Source organism: Meriones unguiculatus, chromosome 7 (genome assembly GCF_030254825.1).
Source record: "Meriones unguiculatus strain TT.TT164.6M chromosome 7, Bangor_MerUng_6.1, whole genome shotgun sequence".
Taxonomy (NCBI): Eukaryota; Metazoa; Chordata; class Mammalia; order Rodentia; family Muridae; genus Meriones; species Meriones unguiculatus.
Window position 1 is genome coordinate 117,469,963 of NC_083355.1, and position 18,721 is coordinate 117,488,683.

Here is an 18,721-nt window from a genome sequence, read left to right on the forward strand (position 1 = left end):
CTCCCTGAGTGCTGGGACTACAGGCGTGCGCCACCACGCCAGTCTGAGCACTGTGTTCTGAACACACCCTTGGCAAACCTATTCACATAGAAGGGTAATCGCTCCATGAGGTGACTTGAGGTCCTTATGAGGTGAACCCCGTTCCTAAATTAGAGTAGTAAACGCAATATGTTGGAGAAATGGCTCAGTGAGTTGAGTGTTCACTGCACTAGCATTACTTAATAGCTGCAGCTGATATGCTATGTACACCTGCAGCTCCATTCTCGGTAGGCAGAGACAGGAGGATCGTTATGGTTTGATGTCCAGTCAATGAGCTATGGGTTCAGTGAGAGACCCTGTCTCAAAAAAACAGAGTAGAGAGAAATAGAGGAAAATATTTGACATTAGCTTCTGTCCTGTGAAAACACCCCCCCCCCCCACGCACACCACTCATGGCCGGGGAAACAAACAAAATAGGATGTTTTGGCAATTAAGTGTTTGGTGGTACTGTTCACCCTTTTGCTGTGTTCCTGTACATCCCCCTCTTTAGCCATCAGCTGTTAGCCAAGCAGTGGCACAGGCCTCTGTGTTGCTTTAGGTCTTAGATTCGGAGCAGGACCCCGCAGAACATGTTCCTGAGGTGGAGGAGGACCTGGATCTTCTGTATGACACACTGGATGTGGAGAATCCCAGTGACAGTGGCCCTGACATGGATGATGATGACAGTGTCCTTAGTACCCCCAAGCCCAAGCTCAGGTAAGTTGCACTAGGTGGAAACTGTCACTTCCGATATGTCTGCATCTGCACAGAAGGAACTCTGAACATCCTGCAGCACCTAAAAGGGTCTAGGCTGCTTTGGGTTGCCCTGTGATGGTGACCTGTGTTTAACCCTGTGGCACTGTGTGCTTGGAAGGTTCTCATAGGGTAAACCAGGAATATCCTGAGAGGAGGCAGCATGGGCTGAGTTGAGGGTTATAGTGGGTGACAGAGCCAGCTGGCTTTCACTGACAGCCAGAAGAAAACGGTACCTTTGTAGAAAGGCAGGTATAAGAGGGCATACCTACTCCTGACCCATTGGAACTAGGTCTGGAATCTTTTCACTGGGTAGAGTATTTCTCAGGGTGAGTGGTAAACCATGGGAACAGATCAGAGTTTACAAGTCCATCAGGAACTAGAAGTAGGCAGAACCATCTGGAGATGGGGAAAGGGCTTGAGCTGGAAGGTTCTCTGTGAGGCCAGAGCTTGGTCCCTGAGGCAGGCTGCAGAGGAATGAGGGCCCCCAGGGTGCCCTTACTGCCAACAGTAAGGTATACTGGAAACTGGGCTCTACTGTACAGGCAGCAGAGGGGAGCCCCAGCTAGTGCCCCTCTTTGGTTCAGCTGGGAGGACAGCTGGCCAAGCGTGGCCTAGGGTAAAAAGAGAAAAAGGAAAGCAGGTGGTTCCACACACGTACTGTAGGTGTGTGGGGTTTGGGAGGCTTAGTCCTCAGAACAGGGAGCACAGACTTTGGTCTTGGTGTAGCTACTGAGGACAGGGAGACTCAGGATGTTCCAGAAAGTTACAGACCCTTCATTTTGAAGTTTTTAACCTGGACAATACAAAGAAGCACATGCAAGAAACTTGGGTTTCCTGTATATTGAAATGAATTAACCCTAACTCTTAGTGATGCTAATAGTTTATTCATTTCTGCTGGGATTCATTTCTCATGCCTTTCTGTAATCTCATTATTTAGGAAACTCAGCATTGGGGAAAGGAAACTTAAATAATTGAGTTTAAGGGCAACTTGGGCTCACTAATGAGACATTGTTTCAAAAATAAATAAATAAATTCCAACATCTAGTATGTTTCCACTTCTGTGGTGCCATCCTCAGGCCTCCATTTCTTTTTCTATGTATATCTTGCTGGGCTCAGGCCAGGGTTTTAGAAGCCACTGTTTTGCGGGATGTCCTCTGGGTCAAGGAAGCTACTGTTCTTGTGCTCCTCCACGTCAGTCCTCCTGGCTCAGCACTAGTCCTTCTTGCCGCATGCCTTTTATTTCAAGCTTGGGTGTGTTCTCTGCTGTCGTGTGACCTTTGCTGGGGTCACATTGGGTCCACCCAGAGTTCACATCCTCCCCATCATGAGCCCCATGACATTAACTGTGGTGGCATAGTCCCTGGCCTGTGACGACTGCTGCCTGTGGTTCTGGGGACAAGTGTGATCACTGTGGTGCCATGATCCTGGGTGTTGCACACAGGTGACACCCTGCATGTCTAGGTCTCTGTGAGCCTTGTCACTCACATGGACATGCTGATATCCTGCCATCTATTTTCACTTAAGTTCTTTAACATCTCTTGGTTTTATGCTTTGCCCATCTCCTTTTTCTTCACTCATACTTAATCTGCTGAAGACAGATACATTGATCCAGGTTGATCTGATTGTCAGGAATTGGCCTGGCTGATCTAGAGTCGTGACTATTCTCATTAGTCTGAAGTGGCTTTGTCAGGGTTGGTTGGAAGTAACCTGGTTGATGTCAAATCATCTGTGCTGGTCTAGAATAGTCTGAATGTATCTAGAATGTGTTAGTTGTTCTGGGCCTGCCCATGATGCCCTTGTGCTGCTGAGACTGTTCTGATTTCTCAAGTCTGCCTATAGAGCTCAGGGTTCTCAACATGGGTGTCTTAGTTAGGGTTTCACTGTTGTGAAGAGACATCACGACCACAGCAACTCTTGTAAAAGGAAACCATTTAATTGGGGCTGGTTTATAGTTTCAGAGGTTTAGTCCGTTATTGTCATGGCAGGAAGCATGGCAGCACGCAGGCGGACAAGGTGCTGGAGAAGGTGCTGAGAGTTGTACATGTTGATCTGTAGGCACCAGAAGGGCACAAGTGTGTGCCACATTGGCATAGCTTGTTTATAGGGGAACTCAAAGCCTGTCCCCACAGACACACACTTCCTCCAACAAGGCCACACCTACTCCCACAAGGCCACACACTCAAACTCCTGAATATGTGGGAGCCATTCCTATTCAAACCGCCACGAGGGGCAATCCCCATTAAGAGCACTGAGGCATCCAGTGCTGACACCGGTCTCCTTGTGTTGTTGGCAGCCCCACCTTTGGGGAATGCCATAAGCAGAAGTGGTTCTCTTTTCTTTTGAAGATTGCGTTTTTCACAGGGCGCAGCATGCATGTGCCACAGTGTGAGAACGGAGGTCAGAGGACAGATTGCTAGGGTTACTTCTCCACTTTCCACCATTTAGCTCCCAAGGATTAAACTCAAGTCTTAGGATTTAGCTGCAGGAGTCACCTCACAGGCCCTGGAAACTCATGGCTTCTTGCTGCAGACTTTATAGCCACTGCAGAATCTGCACCCACCTGCAGTTCAGTCACTCCAGAATCCTACCATAGGTATAAGGTTCCTTCAGGATGTACAGTCACACAGTTCTTCCACAGTGCATTTCTTTGGATGTAGCTCTGTCTGTGAGCTGTTGAGTTCCATGCTGCTTGCCCTTCTGTATGCAGGGAGTTGAACCTCATTTTCAGTGTATAGGCGATCTTGGGAAATAATATCTACTCCTTCATTCTTCCAGGCCATACTTCGAAGGCCTGTCTCACTCTAGCTCACAGACGGAGATAGGGAGCATCCACAGTGCCCGGAGCCACAGGGAGCCTCCGAGCCCGGTAAGCATGGCCATTCTGTGCATTGGTGAGACCCTTGGACCAGGCTGGGCGTTCTCATCCTTCTTGGCCCTGTGAGTCCTGGCTGCCTTTCCAGCATGCACCTACCTGGGCAGGGATCGACCCAGGAGCAGGAGACTCACCAGGAACCCTGAGCTCACAGCCTGGGAATTCCCAGCTAGGGCATCCACATTCTACAGCACAGCCCAACTTCTGTCTCATCACCCCCAGGCGGATGTACCCGAGAAGACGAGATCCCTGGGAGGCAAGCAGCCAAGTGACAGCGTCTCTGACACAGTGGCCCTTGTAAGCAGGCGTGGGGTGCGCCTACCTGTCCATGTGCAGCAGACCTCAAATGTACAGTGAACTCCACAGGGAGGGCTTTGCGTTCGTTCCTACACCTTGAAAACGTGTGTACCATCCTCAGGGGCAACCAGGCTGCCTGGTGATCAGGGCGCCCTTGGTTTGCCCTCCATGGATAATGTCCGGGTAGCTCAGATGGGTGACTGCATCCCTAACCTTGCTATCAGACCTCGGCCCTCAAGTCTCTCAGATAAGGAGCGGGATGAGTAGGATTTCCAGCAGGTTAATTCTGGTCTCTTAGTAATAGTTGGACCAAGAACTGTTTGTAGGAGAGGACTACCTCTCCTCTTATCTCCACGGGCAGCATTTGATTGTGACTCATGCAGGACCTTACGTCAGAGGAAACCCAGAGCCTTCTCCCAAGCCAGGGGCACATAGACAGGAGAGGCATAGTAAATGTTTCTGCATTTGGTGCATATGGCTCCTTCTTACCCCATCAGAGTACACCAGTCCCCCGGGAACCATCAGGGCAAGCTGAGGATAGTCCAGAGTCTGAGACCTCTACCTTGGATGTGTTCACGGAGAAGCTGCCGCCCAGTGGAAGAATCACCAAGACTGAGTCACTTGTCATCCCCTCCACCAGGTGTGGCCTTGTGCTGAGAAGGGTTGTAGGAAGCCAGCTATTTGGGTCAACTCCAGAAAGTGCAGGTGGGACCCGGATCCAGTCTGTCACTAGCAGCTGCCTCTGGCCCTCTGCTGGCCTACAACCCTAAGAGGTGCCCAAGAGGTGCCACCTACTCAAGCTGCTGAGGGCTCAGGGTGCTGGGGAGAGTGTGTGTCGCATCACAGGGACCTGCCAGGTAGGGATAGTGGCAGCAGTGTGGGGCAGCACAGCGTGCAGCCTGCGGTGGGCATCTAGCCTGCCACCCCAGCTGCTCTCCTCTGCCTTTCCCGGTCTCCAGCAGGTCAGAGGCAAAGCCAGCCGGCCGCCGGGGCCGGAGCACATCCCTGAAGGAGCGACAGCCAGCTCGACCGCAGAATGAGCGAGCCAACAGCCTAGACAACGAGCGCTGCCCAGACACAAGGAGCCAGCTGCAGGTTAGGCTGGGGTCTGGGGGAGGATGCTGCCCAGATAGAGCAGAAAGAAGCCTAGGAGCCCTGAGGACTGGGCAGACTTGGATGGCCTGCTATAAATGTCCCTGCAGACAAGAAGACAGCCATAGGTCCCCTTGTCAGGGAACCTGTTGACCCTGGGGCCATTTCTTGCCACTGTGTGACTCTGCCTGGATGTAGAGCCACCCAACATGTGGACACTCTAGGCCTAGGCACTTCCTTAGTTGCTCTCAGCCTCCATGCCTGCTTGGGGTATGGAGTATTGAGGCCCGGGCTGGGGGTTGAAAGGCCTGGGTGCTGTGTCTCCTTGTGTGGACACCTCAGTGTCTCTAGATTCCCAGGAAAACCGTGTATGACCAACTGAACCACATCCTCATCTCTGATGACCAACTCCCTGAGAATATCATTCTCGTCAACACCTCTGACTGGCAGGGACAGGTAAGGGGTACAGCCATGTACCCTGCCGTCTCCTGGGGAACTGAGCGCTCATAAGGCTTGAGGGACACCAGTCATGCCGGGGGTGGAGGGGTGGTGACCATCAGAGCTGTCTGGGTATTTGTGGACCCTGTGGGACCTGTGACAAGGGTAGATGGGGACTAGCAGGGACCACACCAAGGTCATTGTCAGCTTGTCCCTTTCTAGTTCCTCTCAGATGTCCTGCAGAAGCACACACTTCCTGTGGTGTGCACATGCTCCGCTGCTGATGTGCAGGCTGCCTTCAGCACGATTGTCTCTCGGATACAGCGATAGTGAGTCTGCATTCTCTCCTTACCTGGGCTCCACCCTTTGGCCTTCCTGCCTCACATTCCAGCCTTGCCTGCCACTTAAAGGCAGGGAAAACTGATCCTGAGCATCGTGGAGGGTTCCAGATATGCTGCCCAAAGACCTCTGCAGCTTTACTCCGATTTCCAGTAGGAATCACTAGGCGTGTGAGGGCAAGCAGCAGCCTATGGTAGTCTGCCCCCACTTGCAGTGGTCCCAGCAGAGAGCTCGAGCACAGCCTTCTGGCCCAGGCCTATTCAGGGCCCCATATTTAGAATTCTTGGTGGGGACCCTGGGTTTGGTAGCTCTTGGGATTGTGTGGCAAGAACAGCTGCATCTTAGGGGCCTCAGCTTTCCAGACCTCAGCAGGGTGATCCTGGGCCACAGACAGTGAGGCATCTGTCCTCTCTGCCCCACCCTCTTGGGACCGCAGCTGCAACTGCAATTCTCAGCCACCGACCCCTGTGAAGATCGCCGTGGCAGGAGCACAGCATTACCTCAGCGCCATCCTGCGGCTTTTCGTGGAGCAACTGTCTCACAAGACGCCTGACTGGCTCGGCTACATGCGCTTCCTCATCATCCCACTGGGTGAGGGGCCTCAGGCTACTGGCACCTGTGACTAAACCTGGGAGACCTCAGAGATAGGGACACAGCCCGGTGAGGGTAGAGGTACCAATATGACACTTCTGTTTTTAAAAATTCTGTTATTTTCACTATTTTGGAAAGTCGTGTGTGCCAGACATAGTATCATACCTGTCACCCTAGCACTTGGAAGCTAAGGATGAAAAGTTTCAGGCCAGCCAGTAACTAGACTGTATTGTAAGACTTCTTTTTTTTTTAATTAAATTTTTATTTTTTTATATTAATTACAGTTTATTCATTTTTTATCCCAGCTGTAGTCCCCTCATTCCCTCCCAATCCCACCCTCCCTCCTTCATCTCCTCCCATGCCCCTCTCCAAGTCCACTGATAGGGGAGATCTTCCTCCCCTTCCATCTGACCCTATCTTATCAGGTCTCATCAGAACTGGCTGCATTGTCCTCCTCTGTGGCCTGGCAAGACTACTCCCACCTCAGGGATGGGGGTGGTCAAAGAGTTCATATAAGAGACAGTCCTTATTCCCCTTATTAAGGAACCCACTTGGATACTGAGCTACCATGGGCTACATCTGAGCAGGGGTTCTAGCTTATGTCCATGAAGGGTCCTTGGTTAGAGTATCAGCCTCAGAAAAGACCCCTGTGGCCAGATATTCTGGTTCTGTTGCTCTCCTTGTGGAGCTCCTGTCCTCTCCAGGTCTTACCATCTTCCCCTTCTTTCATATGATTCTTTCATATGATTCTGGCCAAAGTTTTGACTATGAGTCTCAGCATCTGCTTTGATGTACTACTGGGTAGAGTCTTTCAGAGACTTTTGTGGTAGGCTCCTATCCTGTTCCCTGTTTCTTCTTCATCCAGTGTCCATCCTGTTTGTCTTTCTGTAAGACCTCTTCTTCCTGTCACATTCTTTTCTTATCTTTGATAAATGTCCTAATCATGTAGAATGTGTTAGAGGACAAACCAGGCTCCAGGGTTGTCCTTGCCCCCCACCCGATCACCCCACATGAGCTTTGGTTTCTGTCACCAGAAATTCAAAGCAGTCTTTAGAGGTTGTCATGGTCCGTGGACTTGAACTCCAGGAGCATTTGGCTTGTGTCGTTCCTCAAAGTGTACAACGCACCTGTTCAGGCTTCATTTGTTTGCCAGTAGTGAAGGCAGTATCTCCCCTGGGGCCCATGTCTTACACCTTTGTTGGTCTTCCTGCCTTCACCTGAGCTTTCTTTCATCTCATTTGCCTTCCCTGGTGGAGCAATAGGAAGTGGGGGCACTGTCATAGCTCCTCCTGCAGGCCTCTGCCAGCCTTCTGCAGAGTGGTTCAGGACAGCAGGGTGGTATGGGGTTGGGCAACTCCACATGCTCATGGAATTCCTTGGGTCCCAGGCTCCCACCCTGTGGCCAGGTACCTGGGCTCCGTGGACTACCGCTACAACAACTTCTTCCAGGATCTGGCCTGGAGAGACCTGTTCAACAAGCTGGAAGCCCAGAGCAGTGGTGAGGCCTGTGCTGGGGCAGGGGGTTTCCCATGCATCTATAGCCCCTTGCATTGGAGAAAGGGGTCCCTTCCACTGGAGGCTCCATCTCTCACACTCGACTGTGGGGTGGGTGGGAGGGGAGGTTCTAGGGCTTCCCTCACCCAGCCTGAGTTTTTAGCCTGTGGGGTATGGGGCTATTGGAAAGGAGTGGGCACAGGACTCCAGAACAGGCCTTCAGGATTTGAGAAGGAGAAAAGGAACCCTGCCATCCTCACCTGGGACCATTGTGGATGGGCACTTGAGCCAGAGGCTGCTGTCAGAGAGAAGAGATAGAGAAAAGCCAGAACATAGTGCCTAGGACACAGCCCAGGACCCAGAAGAACCTGCCCAGGCGCCATGCTGACCCTCTGCCACCTCTGCCTTGTGCAGTGCAGGACACACCAGACATCGTGTCACGCATCACGCAGTACATCTCAGGAGCCAACTGTGCTCACCAGCTGCCCATCGCAGAGGCCATGCTGACCTACAAGCAGAAGAGGTAACATGGAGGGCCAGGGCTGGGGCCACTGGAGGAGGACCTGGCCCCTTGTAGGCTATGGGATAGACTCTTCAAGAGGCCAGGATGAAAAAGCTGAGTGTGGCGCGAGCCTGTGAGGAAGCCATGTCAGATTAGAACCCCAGGTTGGGTTTTCAGAACCTTTGTTTTTGTGCATGTTAACATTCTACATGATGTAGTAAAGGGCACTTGGCTCCTGTAGTCCTTACATGTCTGGTCATGTTCCTTTCACATGGCTCCTTACCCACATGTCCCCTCACCCTGGCTTTGGCCTCAGGGTGAACAGTTAGTTCATGATCCCATCCACTCAGAGGTAGGCAGTGGTCAGGAATTCTGTGTGAGATTGGACAGAGTGGATCTGGGTCTGGGCCTGGGCCTAGATCAGCTTCCTCTTCAACTTAGGGAACTCAACATATCTGTCTTGGCTCAGACCTCTGCACATTCTAGCCTACATGCAGTCAAGGAGAGTTAAAAGCACAGAGCCTAAGGCAGCCTCCTCCTTGGTGTCCAAGGTGGGCCCAGCACCCTGCTCAGGAGATACATAGACCCTTCAGCCAAGGACAACAAAGTTGAGAGTTTCTTTAAGTTATACATGCCACACACCGCCTTCCCCAGACCAGAAGATATTTGAGTTGAAGGCTGATCAGCTATGGCAGGTAGGCAGAGGCCAGATTTGCTACCTGACTGCCTGGTGCTCAGGGGCAGATCCACCACACAGACCCTCCAGGAACCCTCAGCCTGACCACCAGGAGCCATTCTGCTCCTTCCTCTGTGTGGACGACTTGTTGCTGTTCCTGAGTGTCCTAACATGTGTGTTTTCTCTCTTGGTGGCTTTCCAAAAAAGGAAAAAGCATTTTCACTTTGACTTTACCCTGAGGTACAGCTCTCCGGTCTATCCCCTCTCTGTTCCCAGGCTGGTCTTTAGGGCTTGTTTAGCAGGGTCCTTGCCCAAGTGCCTCTCCTCATGCCTGGGGCAGCATCCTGTTCCTGGAATGTCAGCTATGAACACTTTCTTAGGAGACCTGGCAGATGAGTCCTGTGTCTACAGAGCTAACTTCAGTTTGTGCTTCTAAAGCCTCTTGTTAAACTAAGCCTGTGCTGAGCACTGGTGCTGGCCTTGCTCCCAGCACCTAACACTAGCAATAATCTGGCCACACACAGCCTCAGATGGGCGGGACCACCAGTCCTAGTCCTGTATGTAAGAGTGTGGAGGTGGGAGGTGAAGGAGCTGGCACAGTGTGGCAGGTGCCTTTGGCACTTTCTGCACTATAGAATCAGCTCCCAGGGCCAACAGAGGCACAGAGAGGAGATTGTAATATCTTCTCTAATTTCCTTGGGGAGCCAGGCTTGTGAGAGCCCTGAATAGGAATAAATTGTTTTTCTTCCGTGGAAAGGCTTCACTTTCTGAAAACTTGAGCTACTCTCAGGTACCCTCAGAGCTATCCTTGCAATGCCGAGAGAGTCCTGTCACACTTGCCGCAAAGTGTCTGCCCAAGGCAGAGTCCAGGATCCTCACTGCTGGTAGTGCTACTCATTATCTTAACAGCTGGACACACAGGAGATCCTTGAGTACCAGTTTGTCCTGCTAAACAAGCCCCTGAGTTAGAGAAAGACCAGCCTTCATACCTCTCTCCTGTCTTGAGGCTTGGCCTGTGCCACCAGCTGTGACAGGAGGAGCCTGAAGCATGCTCTCCTGTGCTGTACTGATATCTAGGAACATCAGGCTTGAGGAGACGCTCTGTCCCCCATAACTCCTTCTGCCTGTGATACAGTAGTGACACCGGCACTAGGTGGGCACAGGTACCTGCAAGGAACCAGTGAAGACCCAGGCTTGCCTGGCCTTCCCTTGAGAGCTCTGGCAGGAGGTGCCTGCTCCAGCTTGCCTCTGACCTGAAGCTGGGAATAGAGCTTGTCCTCTGGTGGTAGCCAAGCCCTCAGGTCATGCTGGGACAGCACAAGCTCTGGGCTGCTGTTCTGGTGTCTGAGGGTGACATGGGTCCTCGGGCCTAGGCTCTGTGTTCTTGGTTGGCCAGCTAGTGTCACTGCTGTTGCACCCATGCTGGTGCTATCTGCATGGCCCAGGATGCAATGTGGCACGGTGTCACAGTTGCTGTAACTATGCTGGTTCTGTCTGCATGGCCCAGATACAGCTTGGCTTTGAGTAGCTTCTCCATGTTGCAGTGTCTCCTATGTCTTGTCACACATGGCTTGTCAGCCCCGCTCGGTTCTCAAGTGTCTTAGAGTGGACTACAGAAAAGAAGCTGCTCTGCCATGGTCCTAAAGGGCCCTACAGAGTATGTGTGGCTCAGCTGGTTAGAGCCCTCCCTTGGGAACCACCGTGCTTGCCTGCTTTCTAAAACCTTCTGGGCCTGAAGTGTTGCCTGAAGTGGACAGGCAAGGGGTAGGGCAGATTGGGGCCAGGAGTCAAATCATTTGGAATGGACAAGGGAGAACAGATTTCTCTTCAAAACTGCCCTCTTTTGAAAGGAAAGGGAGACTAGGAATTTAGCCATCTCCAGTAGCCTAGCATGGTCCAAGACATCTGCCAGGTCTTTAGGTGTGGGGAGGACAGACAGAGACCCCTTTCACTGCATAGGCCACTGGTCTCTTGTGGATGCACTGTGAGTGGGAGCACTGGGAACAATGTTCTGCCCCACCAGGAAGATGGGCTGCCAGTCCTGAAAGCTCATGCCCAGCACAGGCAAGCGGCTAGCCACACCCCTCCCAAGTGTTGTTTCCCACAAAAGCATCTCGCTGAAAACTGTTAGGAATACTTGCTGCACTCCAACACTTAAAGGACAACCTAAGCCTAGATGCACGGAGAAGCCCTGTCTCCCTGAGGGGCTCCCAGGTCTAGATGCATGGAGAAGCCCTGTCTCCCTGAGGGGCTCCCAGGTCTAGATGAACGGAGAAGCCCTGTCTCCCTGAGGGGCTCCCAGGTCTAGATGCAGGGAGAAGCCCTGTCTTCCTGGGGCACCCCCAGGCCTAGATGGAGAGAGATCTGTCTCACCTCTCCATCTCAGTGCTTGACCTGACGTACATACTCACCCCTGCGACAGATGCACTGGCATCTGGCACCAGTATGAGGAAACGAGACAGGAGAGTCCCGAGAACCATGCAGAAATAACTCCAGCTGATAACATGCTCTTCAGACCAGCAAGCCACTGGGGAAGGGCAGGAAGGAAGGATGCGGAGGAAACAGGTAGAACCAGCCCACCACCAGAGCCAGTCCTGCCAAGAGATGCAGGACACACTGACTGCTGATGGAGCCATGTGCCTCAGGCTGAGGTTATGCCTTGTGGGAGACTGGGCCACTAGGTACCAGATTGGTTGTCGAGGAGCCTCCTCAGAGATGAGCCACATGGCTAGACCTGGAAGGAGGAAGACAAATGGTTTTTCATCTCTGCTCCTGATCTCAGACCCTGGGCATCTTCATGGTGGATAGGCCATGAGTAGCATTCCAGGACAAGCTACTGTTTTGTCAAATGCTTTACAGAGTCAAGTCCAGACAATACCTCATCTGGTCACTAATCTTGGTCTCTACTGAAGCTTGTCCTAAGAACTCTGCTCAGGCCTTGGTCTATAGATATTACTGTTGGAACCTAACATTTACAAGCAGCACTTTAGCCAAAGCGGTAGTCTCTATTGATGGCACTGACTTTACCAGATATGGAGCAAGAAACCTTCATGCTCTGGTGTTGGGAAGGCCAACCCCAGTTACTGGAGAAGGCCCAGTTCTGGATTCCAGGGGACATGCACATGGAACAGCTTAGGCCTGGAAGCTGGCAGATGGCCTTTCTATAGTGACAAAGAGTACCTATGGGCAGGTGATGTGGCTGAGTGACAGGGTGGGTTAGGGATGAGGAGGCTGGGTCCCTGGGCTGGAAGACAGCTGGGGTTGAGATGCTCCAAGAGGGAGTCTTAACAGTCTGTTTTTTGCTCCCAGCCCTGATGAAGAATCCTCTCAGAGGTTCATTCCCTTTGTTGGGGTGAGTATGGCCAACTTTATTCACTGAGATCATGTACCCGACAAATTGCTGTCAGAGAGTGCTTTTATATTAGCTTACACGTACCAGAGCTTTCCTCACCCTATCCTAATTCCTTCTCATCGATCCCCCTTGCTTCCTTCCTGCATTTTTCTGTTTGGGAGATTTTGATTCCCATAGTGAACACATGGAAGTGTAAGCCCCTTTTCTGTGGAGTTGTGCCAGGCCATCAGAGCTAGCTCAGCACTCAGGAGAGGAGGCTCAGCCGTGTCTACTACAAGACAAAGATGAGCCGCCTGGCAGGGTTGCTCAGTCAGGCCTGTACCTCCTGGCATAGGCTAAATGAAACTGATTATGGAGGTTTCAGTTTCCCCTCTGCCCAGATTGAAGGTAAGGCTCACCCTCAGTCAGTCTCCTTTTCACAGCCTTTCCATCTCTAGCAGAGGTGTTCTGCCGGGAGACCTCTAAAGCAGCATGGCGCTTGATCTCCAAGGCCATGACAACATTTCTGTAGCATCCTATTCAGGGCCCTTTCTGTAGTGACAAAAGTGCCCTATGGCCACCTGACATGGCTAAGACTGAATTTGGCATTGCAATTCGCTCCATGTTGGCACAGCTGCTGTGGCTAGAGGCTACCATGCTGGATGGTTCAAGCTTGAGGCACTTTCCCTATTGGCCCATACTTCCTGTGAAATAGCTCCTGTTTCTGCGACAGTATTGCTCATGCCAACATCCTTGTCTGATGGATGTCTGGGACTTGCCAGTCACATGCACATCAGATTTGCCAGAGCTGGGCCCTACCCCATAGATGGGAGGATGCTGGGATCTGTTTCCTGATCTGTGGGCCCAAAAGCTGGGCAGCAACAGGGACCCGAGATTAGCTTCAAGGTGGGTGCAATTCAGCCTCCCCACCTGCCTCTAGCCAGCATCTGTTACTTCACAGGTTGTGAAGGTTGGACTTGTGGAACCGTCTTCAGCCACATCAGGTAACCTCGTCCCTCTCTGAGGACTGTCCACGTGGCTCTCTGGGTAGGTGGTCCCTCTGGTCTCAAGGATCAGCAAGTTTCTGTTGATTCCTCTATACTCACAAAGCCTCCGATAAGGCAAACTGGGCAGTTCTCCCAGACAAGAAAGAGAATATCCTGTTCCCCACAAATGCTACTCTGCCTACCCTACTTGCCCTGAGAGCTGCCTCTCCAGTCCTAGTCTGGGCTCCAGCCAGTGGTGGGGCCAGACTAGAAGGCTGTCTGACCACTGGTTGTGCCTCCTCTCCAAAGGAGACTCGGACGATGCAGCCCCCTCAGGGTCCAGTGTACTCTCTTCTACCCCACCGTCTGTGTCTACATCTCCTGCGGCCAAGGAGGCTTCGCCTACCCCACCCTCTTCCCCTTCAGTGAGTGGAGGCCTGTCCTCCCCCAGGTAAACAGCATGGCTCTCGTTTTATCTGTTCTTAGGTGACATCCACCCTCCACATTACCCATCTTATCAGGGCAGTGTGGACAGGTGCTGCTGAAGGGCTGGTGGAGGTCCTATGAGGGATTCTTGGGACTACATGCAGTTGCCATAGAGCAGGGTGGGAGATAGCTGTCTTCAGGGAGTACTCCTAGGGACAGGAACTCTGGACTCACTAAGCCTGAAAGCAGCTTGACAGAGTGGGCTATTAAAAGTGGAGGTGAGGGAGGAGGTGCAAGAGACAGCTCTTGAGGCCCCACACAAGTGAGCTAAGTCCTGCCACACCAGCTGAGCCTTGAACAGAATGCAGACAACACAGCTGAACTGGAGAGTTTGAGTCTGTGATGTCACCTGCTCTCATGAGTCATTACACCTCTGATTAAGTCACTCTCCTAGGTCAGGAGAGTAGGTGTGCAGGGAGCCTGGACATGGCCGTGGGCACTAACAGAGTCCCAGTAGACAAGTGGGCAGTCAGCTCTGCAGAGCTTCTCACTGTCCACTGGCAGTTAGGGCAGGTGCTAGCCACACCTCCTTGCCTTCTGTGGCACAGTAACATCGTGAGGGTGAGCACTTCCCTCTGCCTTTCACAGCCAGGGCGTCGGCGCTGAGCTGATGGGGCTGCAGGTGGACTACTGGACAGCAGCACAGTCTGCGGACAGGAAGAGAGATGCCGAGAAGAAGGACCTGCCCACCACCAAAAACACGCTCAAGTGCACTTTCCGGTCCCTCCAGGTCAGCCGGCTGCCCAGCAGTGGCGAGGCTGCAGCCACACCCACCATGTCCATGACTGTGGTCACCAAGGAGAAGAACAAGAAGGGTGAGGTTTGGGTGTGCTGAGCAGGGCTGGACACTGGGAGAGGGGCCTCTGTGGTGACTGTTGGCATTGGGGACATCATTCCCCACCCCCTAGCAAGTTCCCAGTAAATTCATGATCATGAGCCTACAGCTCATGAGGAGTTGGCAGTCACATACACTTGGACAGCTGTGGCCCCTGAGCTGTGAGGACATTGAGGTTCTGGGCAGCTTCTGGCTTCAGGTGGAATAATGGGCAGGAGGGTGCTGTATGAGGTCACAGCAGGAAGCTGGGCCCCAGGTGAGCAGTGCCAGCTATGTCCTCTTGGCTACTGTTGTCCCGTCCTGCCTGTTGCTGGGGCTCTGGCCAGCCTGGCCCTGGAGGAGCAGTGGATCAACAGCAGAGTTCTTCTCTTCCCAGTGATGTTTTTGCCCAAGAAAACAAAGGACAAGGATGTGGAATCCAAAAGCCAGTGCATTGAAGGCATCAGCCGGCTGATCTGCACAGCTAAGCACCAACAGAACATGCTTCGGGGTGAGCATAGGCCAAGGGGCTGCTCCGTAGGGTCCCGGGGGAGTCAGTCCATGACCAGATCCTGTTTGGATCTGCCTGTAATATGTGAATGCAGAACAAAACAGATGGTGCATGGGAACCAGTTGTTTTGCTGTAAAAGGCATATTTACAGATTCACACTTGGAGCACATTTTGATAAGGTATTTGCATGCATCTAACAGCCTTTCAAGCTCAAGTAATTTTTCAACCTTTTTTTGTGTTTATTAATGGAGATTTGGGAGGAGATTGCTAGAGATTGAACCTAGGGTCCCATGCATGCGAGGCAAAAATGCTCTGTTATTGAGCTGTGTTTCAGCTCTTCCTTCAGTGTGAGACTGGTGTTATACCAGGGTCTTACAGAGGCTGCTCTTCGGTTGTCTTCCTAATGCTACCTCTGGAAGTGCATCTGTTTTAAGTAGGAAGCCTCGAGGCAGACGTGGCATAGATGAGCCATGCCTGGCTGAAGTATGGATTGCCCTTGCCTCTAGTCCCTCGGGAGGTGGACTCAGCGTGGCACTAAGTCCTGGGAGGGCAGGTGGCAGGAAGGCCCATTAAGCAGGGCTTCCCCAGCTTCAGGATTGTCCTGCTTCCTGGCAGTGGCCCACCGTCTCAGGTGGTTGCCTTGCCAGGCAGGCAGATGGTCAGGTGGCCCTCTCCCACAGTCCTCATCGACGGCGTGGAATGCAGCGATGTCAAGTTCTTCCAGCTGGCCGCCCAGTGGTCTTCCCACGTGAAGCACTTCCCTATCTGCATCTTTGGACACTCCAAGGCCACCTTCTAGCCCCACCCACGGAATGGCTGTCACAGGACAGTGGAGGGGCCTATGTCCTGCTCTTTGTCAGCCATGGATGGAGGGACAGCTGTGTTTCTGTTAACACGTGGTTACTACAGAGACAGACTTTTAAAAACACAAAGAAACAGTCTTAAGTATGAATGTGCTCTTAGCCCAGAAAATAAGGGGACGCTAGCCTCCTGTGGGCCACCGAGTAACTTTGCTCTGCTTATTAACCAGAATATGTGGGCAGGTGGAAAGGCTGATAAGAAGGGAGGTGAACTCTGGGCTCATGAAATCCCAGAACCACAAGCAAGAAGTGTTCTTACCTTTGTGTCCTGTCCTTTCCTGAGGTCAGGATTCTGTTTCCTGAGGGAGTAGGGAGCAGGGTACAAGCTTTGGAGTTTAGTGGCCAGAAGCTGAGGGTCAAGGGCATGTTGGTCTCCTAGCATGGGATGTCGGCCCTTGGTACCCCGTGCGTGGTTCCCAATAAACTCCAGCCTCATGGCGGAGATTTTATCGTAGCCGATCATTCTAATGCTCTCAAATACATTTGGAGACGTAACTGCCAAGCAGATGTTGGTCTTGTAAAGTATCCTTGGGTGGGGCAGAGCCAGCAGGAGCTGCTTACCCAACCCTACCCCTCTGACTCCCACTCCAGAGGCACCAATAGGCTTCTTCAGGCCTGCAGCTTAGATCAGGTGGCCCTTTCGAATTTCCCAGAGTCTGTCCTGGAAGTGGGAGACACTGCTGGGTCTGTCTGAGACCTGTTCTACCATGCCCTTTCACCTCTATTCTGCTTGCTGGGCTGTCCAGGATTGGCCATGTGGGGTCTGGGTTGAGAACTGGAGAAAGGCAACTAGAGTGTGTATGTGTGTGTGTGTGTGTGCGCGCGCGCATGCGCGCGCCTGTGCGTGCCGCCATTCTTGTCGGCAGCTCCATCTTCCACCACCTTCCCACCCAGCAGGAGATGGGTGCTGGCCTGTAGTGAGGGTCATCCTGACTGTACATGTATCATCAGACTCTGGAGGAGGTCACTGCCTCAGTCGTAATTTCCTCAAGAATCCTTTCTCTCTGGGCTGGCTAATTGAAAGAGTGCCTGCCTGCCTGCCTGCCTGCCTAGAAGCTGTGGCACTCTCTGAAATCCTGGTGGTCCATTTGGGAGCTCTAAGTTTGGTGTCTTGATCTTGAGACCTTCCTAAGAGCATGCTCAGAAAATTGCCAAGAGCAGAGCAGGCTAAGTTTGAGGACTCCTCACTTTTCATAGGGTGAAAGATGGCCCATTTTTTATTTACTTGCCCTGCCCTGGCTTGCTGAGCAGGGTCCGTTTGTCCAGGGTGAGGGCCCTGCACTGCTGCTGGGGCTTGGCTGGGCCCTAGATCTCTGGGTAGAGGGCACGGTGGCAGTGGAGCCCCTGGTGAGGTATGCTCTGAAAAGAGCCTGTTAACAAGTCTGGCTGCTGTGCTTCTTGGAGATTAAGAGCCTGATTCACCTGCCCCTTGAGTTTCTTCCCAAAGGTCAACCTTTGTAGGAAAGATCTGGCCGAGATTTCTAGCCTTGAGGCCACAGGGAGTGTAGGCTCCTGCCTGAGGGTAGCTCCTTTCCAGGAGAACTCTTCACCTGTGCATGCTTCCTTGATTAGTTCCAGAGGTCTGCCTTCACCTACACAGGAGGAGGGCGTGAGCAGAGCTTTTCTCCAGCAGCTGGTCTAAGGTAGAGTTGGGAGGCCTAGCACATGAGCACCATAGCAGTGCAAGGTGTAGACCTAGACAGCAGTCATCCTCTGTGCCTCAGTTCCCCCACTGGTTAAAGAGATGGTCCATTTTCCTTGCCTACCTCATGGAGCTGTAATGAGGATTCATGGAGAAGCACTTTGACCCTTTGAAGGATGACTAGACACCAAAGCGCCCCCACCCCCCACAGGCAGTACAGTGGTGAGGACAGCAGTGTGTGTGTATGCGCGCATCTGACAGGCCTTAGCTCTGAGGCGTGGCCCTCAGAGCCTGCCAGTCGTAAAGGTCACTGTCAGACAGTACCAGGTTCCTCTCAGGCCTGGCCATACAGTCTGTGTGGATGGATAGGTTCCACTCATTCCTGTCCGTTGGGGACCCTTCCTCTACCTTAAAGGTGGACCCTGCCACCATCCTGAGTATGTAGCAGCTCAGTAGCAGTACCAGAGCTGAGGGAGGGGGGATGGCCTTCGGCACCCATGCAGTGGCTTGCCCTAGCCTAATCCTGCAAGCCTCACTTCTTCCTCTAGCCTCCATCTCAAACGAATTCCGCATAAAAACCGGCCTGGTGGTACTTCCCAGGGCCAGGGTCCTGGACCCTCACTTGCTCCCCAAACCCCCACGCCCTCCAGAGGCTGACGGCCTTGCGTGAGGATGACTCCGTCCGCTTCTGCAGACTGTCCAGCGCGCTGTGACTGATTTCTAGGATGTGTATATGTGTTGCTAGATTTCTTTTTTTTTTAATGGAAAGCAGGATTCATGTAAATAGCTTTTTTGGGAGCAGATGCTGATCTGTCCCATGTGACCATGTGGACGATTTCAAGGTGCTGAAGCGACACTAATAAACTGGCGGCGCTCAGGCCGCCCACGGCTGTGATTTCTCTCAATGTATTGGGGCCATGAGGCTTGAACGCTGGGGCGCAAGCGTCGTGGCGCGGAAGCAGCAGCGGAGGGCGGGGTCCGTAGAACGGAAGCTCCGGATCGGCTCCGCCCTTCTT

The 18,721-nt window shown here is 52.5% G+C and overlaps 1 protein-coding gene across 7 annotated transcripts in view; it reads left to right on the forward strand.

Moving 5' to 3' along the window:
- Pacs2 (phosphofurin acidic cluster sorting protein 2) overlaps positions 1-18,600 on the forward strand; it is a 55,429-nt gene extending 36,829 nt beyond the window's left edge. For 2 of the 7 annotated variants that reach the window (XM_021655241.2, XM_021655243.2), the window contains exons 9-25: positions 578-735; positions 3,550-3,640; positions 3,869-3,943; positions 4,441-4,583; positions 4,903-5,038; positions 5,387-5,491; positions 5,696-5,802; positions 6,249-6,403; positions 7,791-7,901; positions 8,312-8,420; positions 9,283-9,315; positions 12,385-12,427; positions 13,368-13,410; positions 13,702-13,843; positions 14,467-14,693; positions 15,090-15,203; positions 15,884-18,600. In XM_021655241.2, coding sequence (XP_021510916.1) covers positions 578-735; positions 3,550-3,640; positions 3,869-3,943; positions 4,441-4,583; positions 4,903-5,038; positions 5,387-5,491; positions 5,696-5,802; positions 6,249-6,403; positions 7,791-7,901; positions 8,312-8,420; positions 9,283-9,315; positions 12,385-12,427; positions 13,368-13,410; positions 13,702-13,843; positions 14,467-14,693; positions 15,090-15,203; positions 15,884-16,002 — 1,911 coding nt within the window. In that variant the 3' untranslated portion in view covers positions 16,003-18,600. Of the gene's footprint in view, positions 1-577; positions 736-3,549; positions 3,641-3,868; positions 3,944-4,440; positions 4,584-4,902; positions 5,039-5,386; positions 5,492-5,695; positions 5,803-6,248; positions 6,404-7,790; positions 7,902-8,311; positions 8,421-9,282; positions 9,316-12,384; positions 12,428-13,367; positions 13,411-13,701; positions 13,844-14,466; positions 14,694-15,089; positions 15,204-15,854 lie in introns of all 7 variants that reach the window. The other 5 variants (XM_021655245.2, XM_021655246.2, XM_060388278.1 and 2 more) reach the window with 4 other exon arrangements.
- Positions 18,601-18,721: the final 121 nt, after the last annotated feature.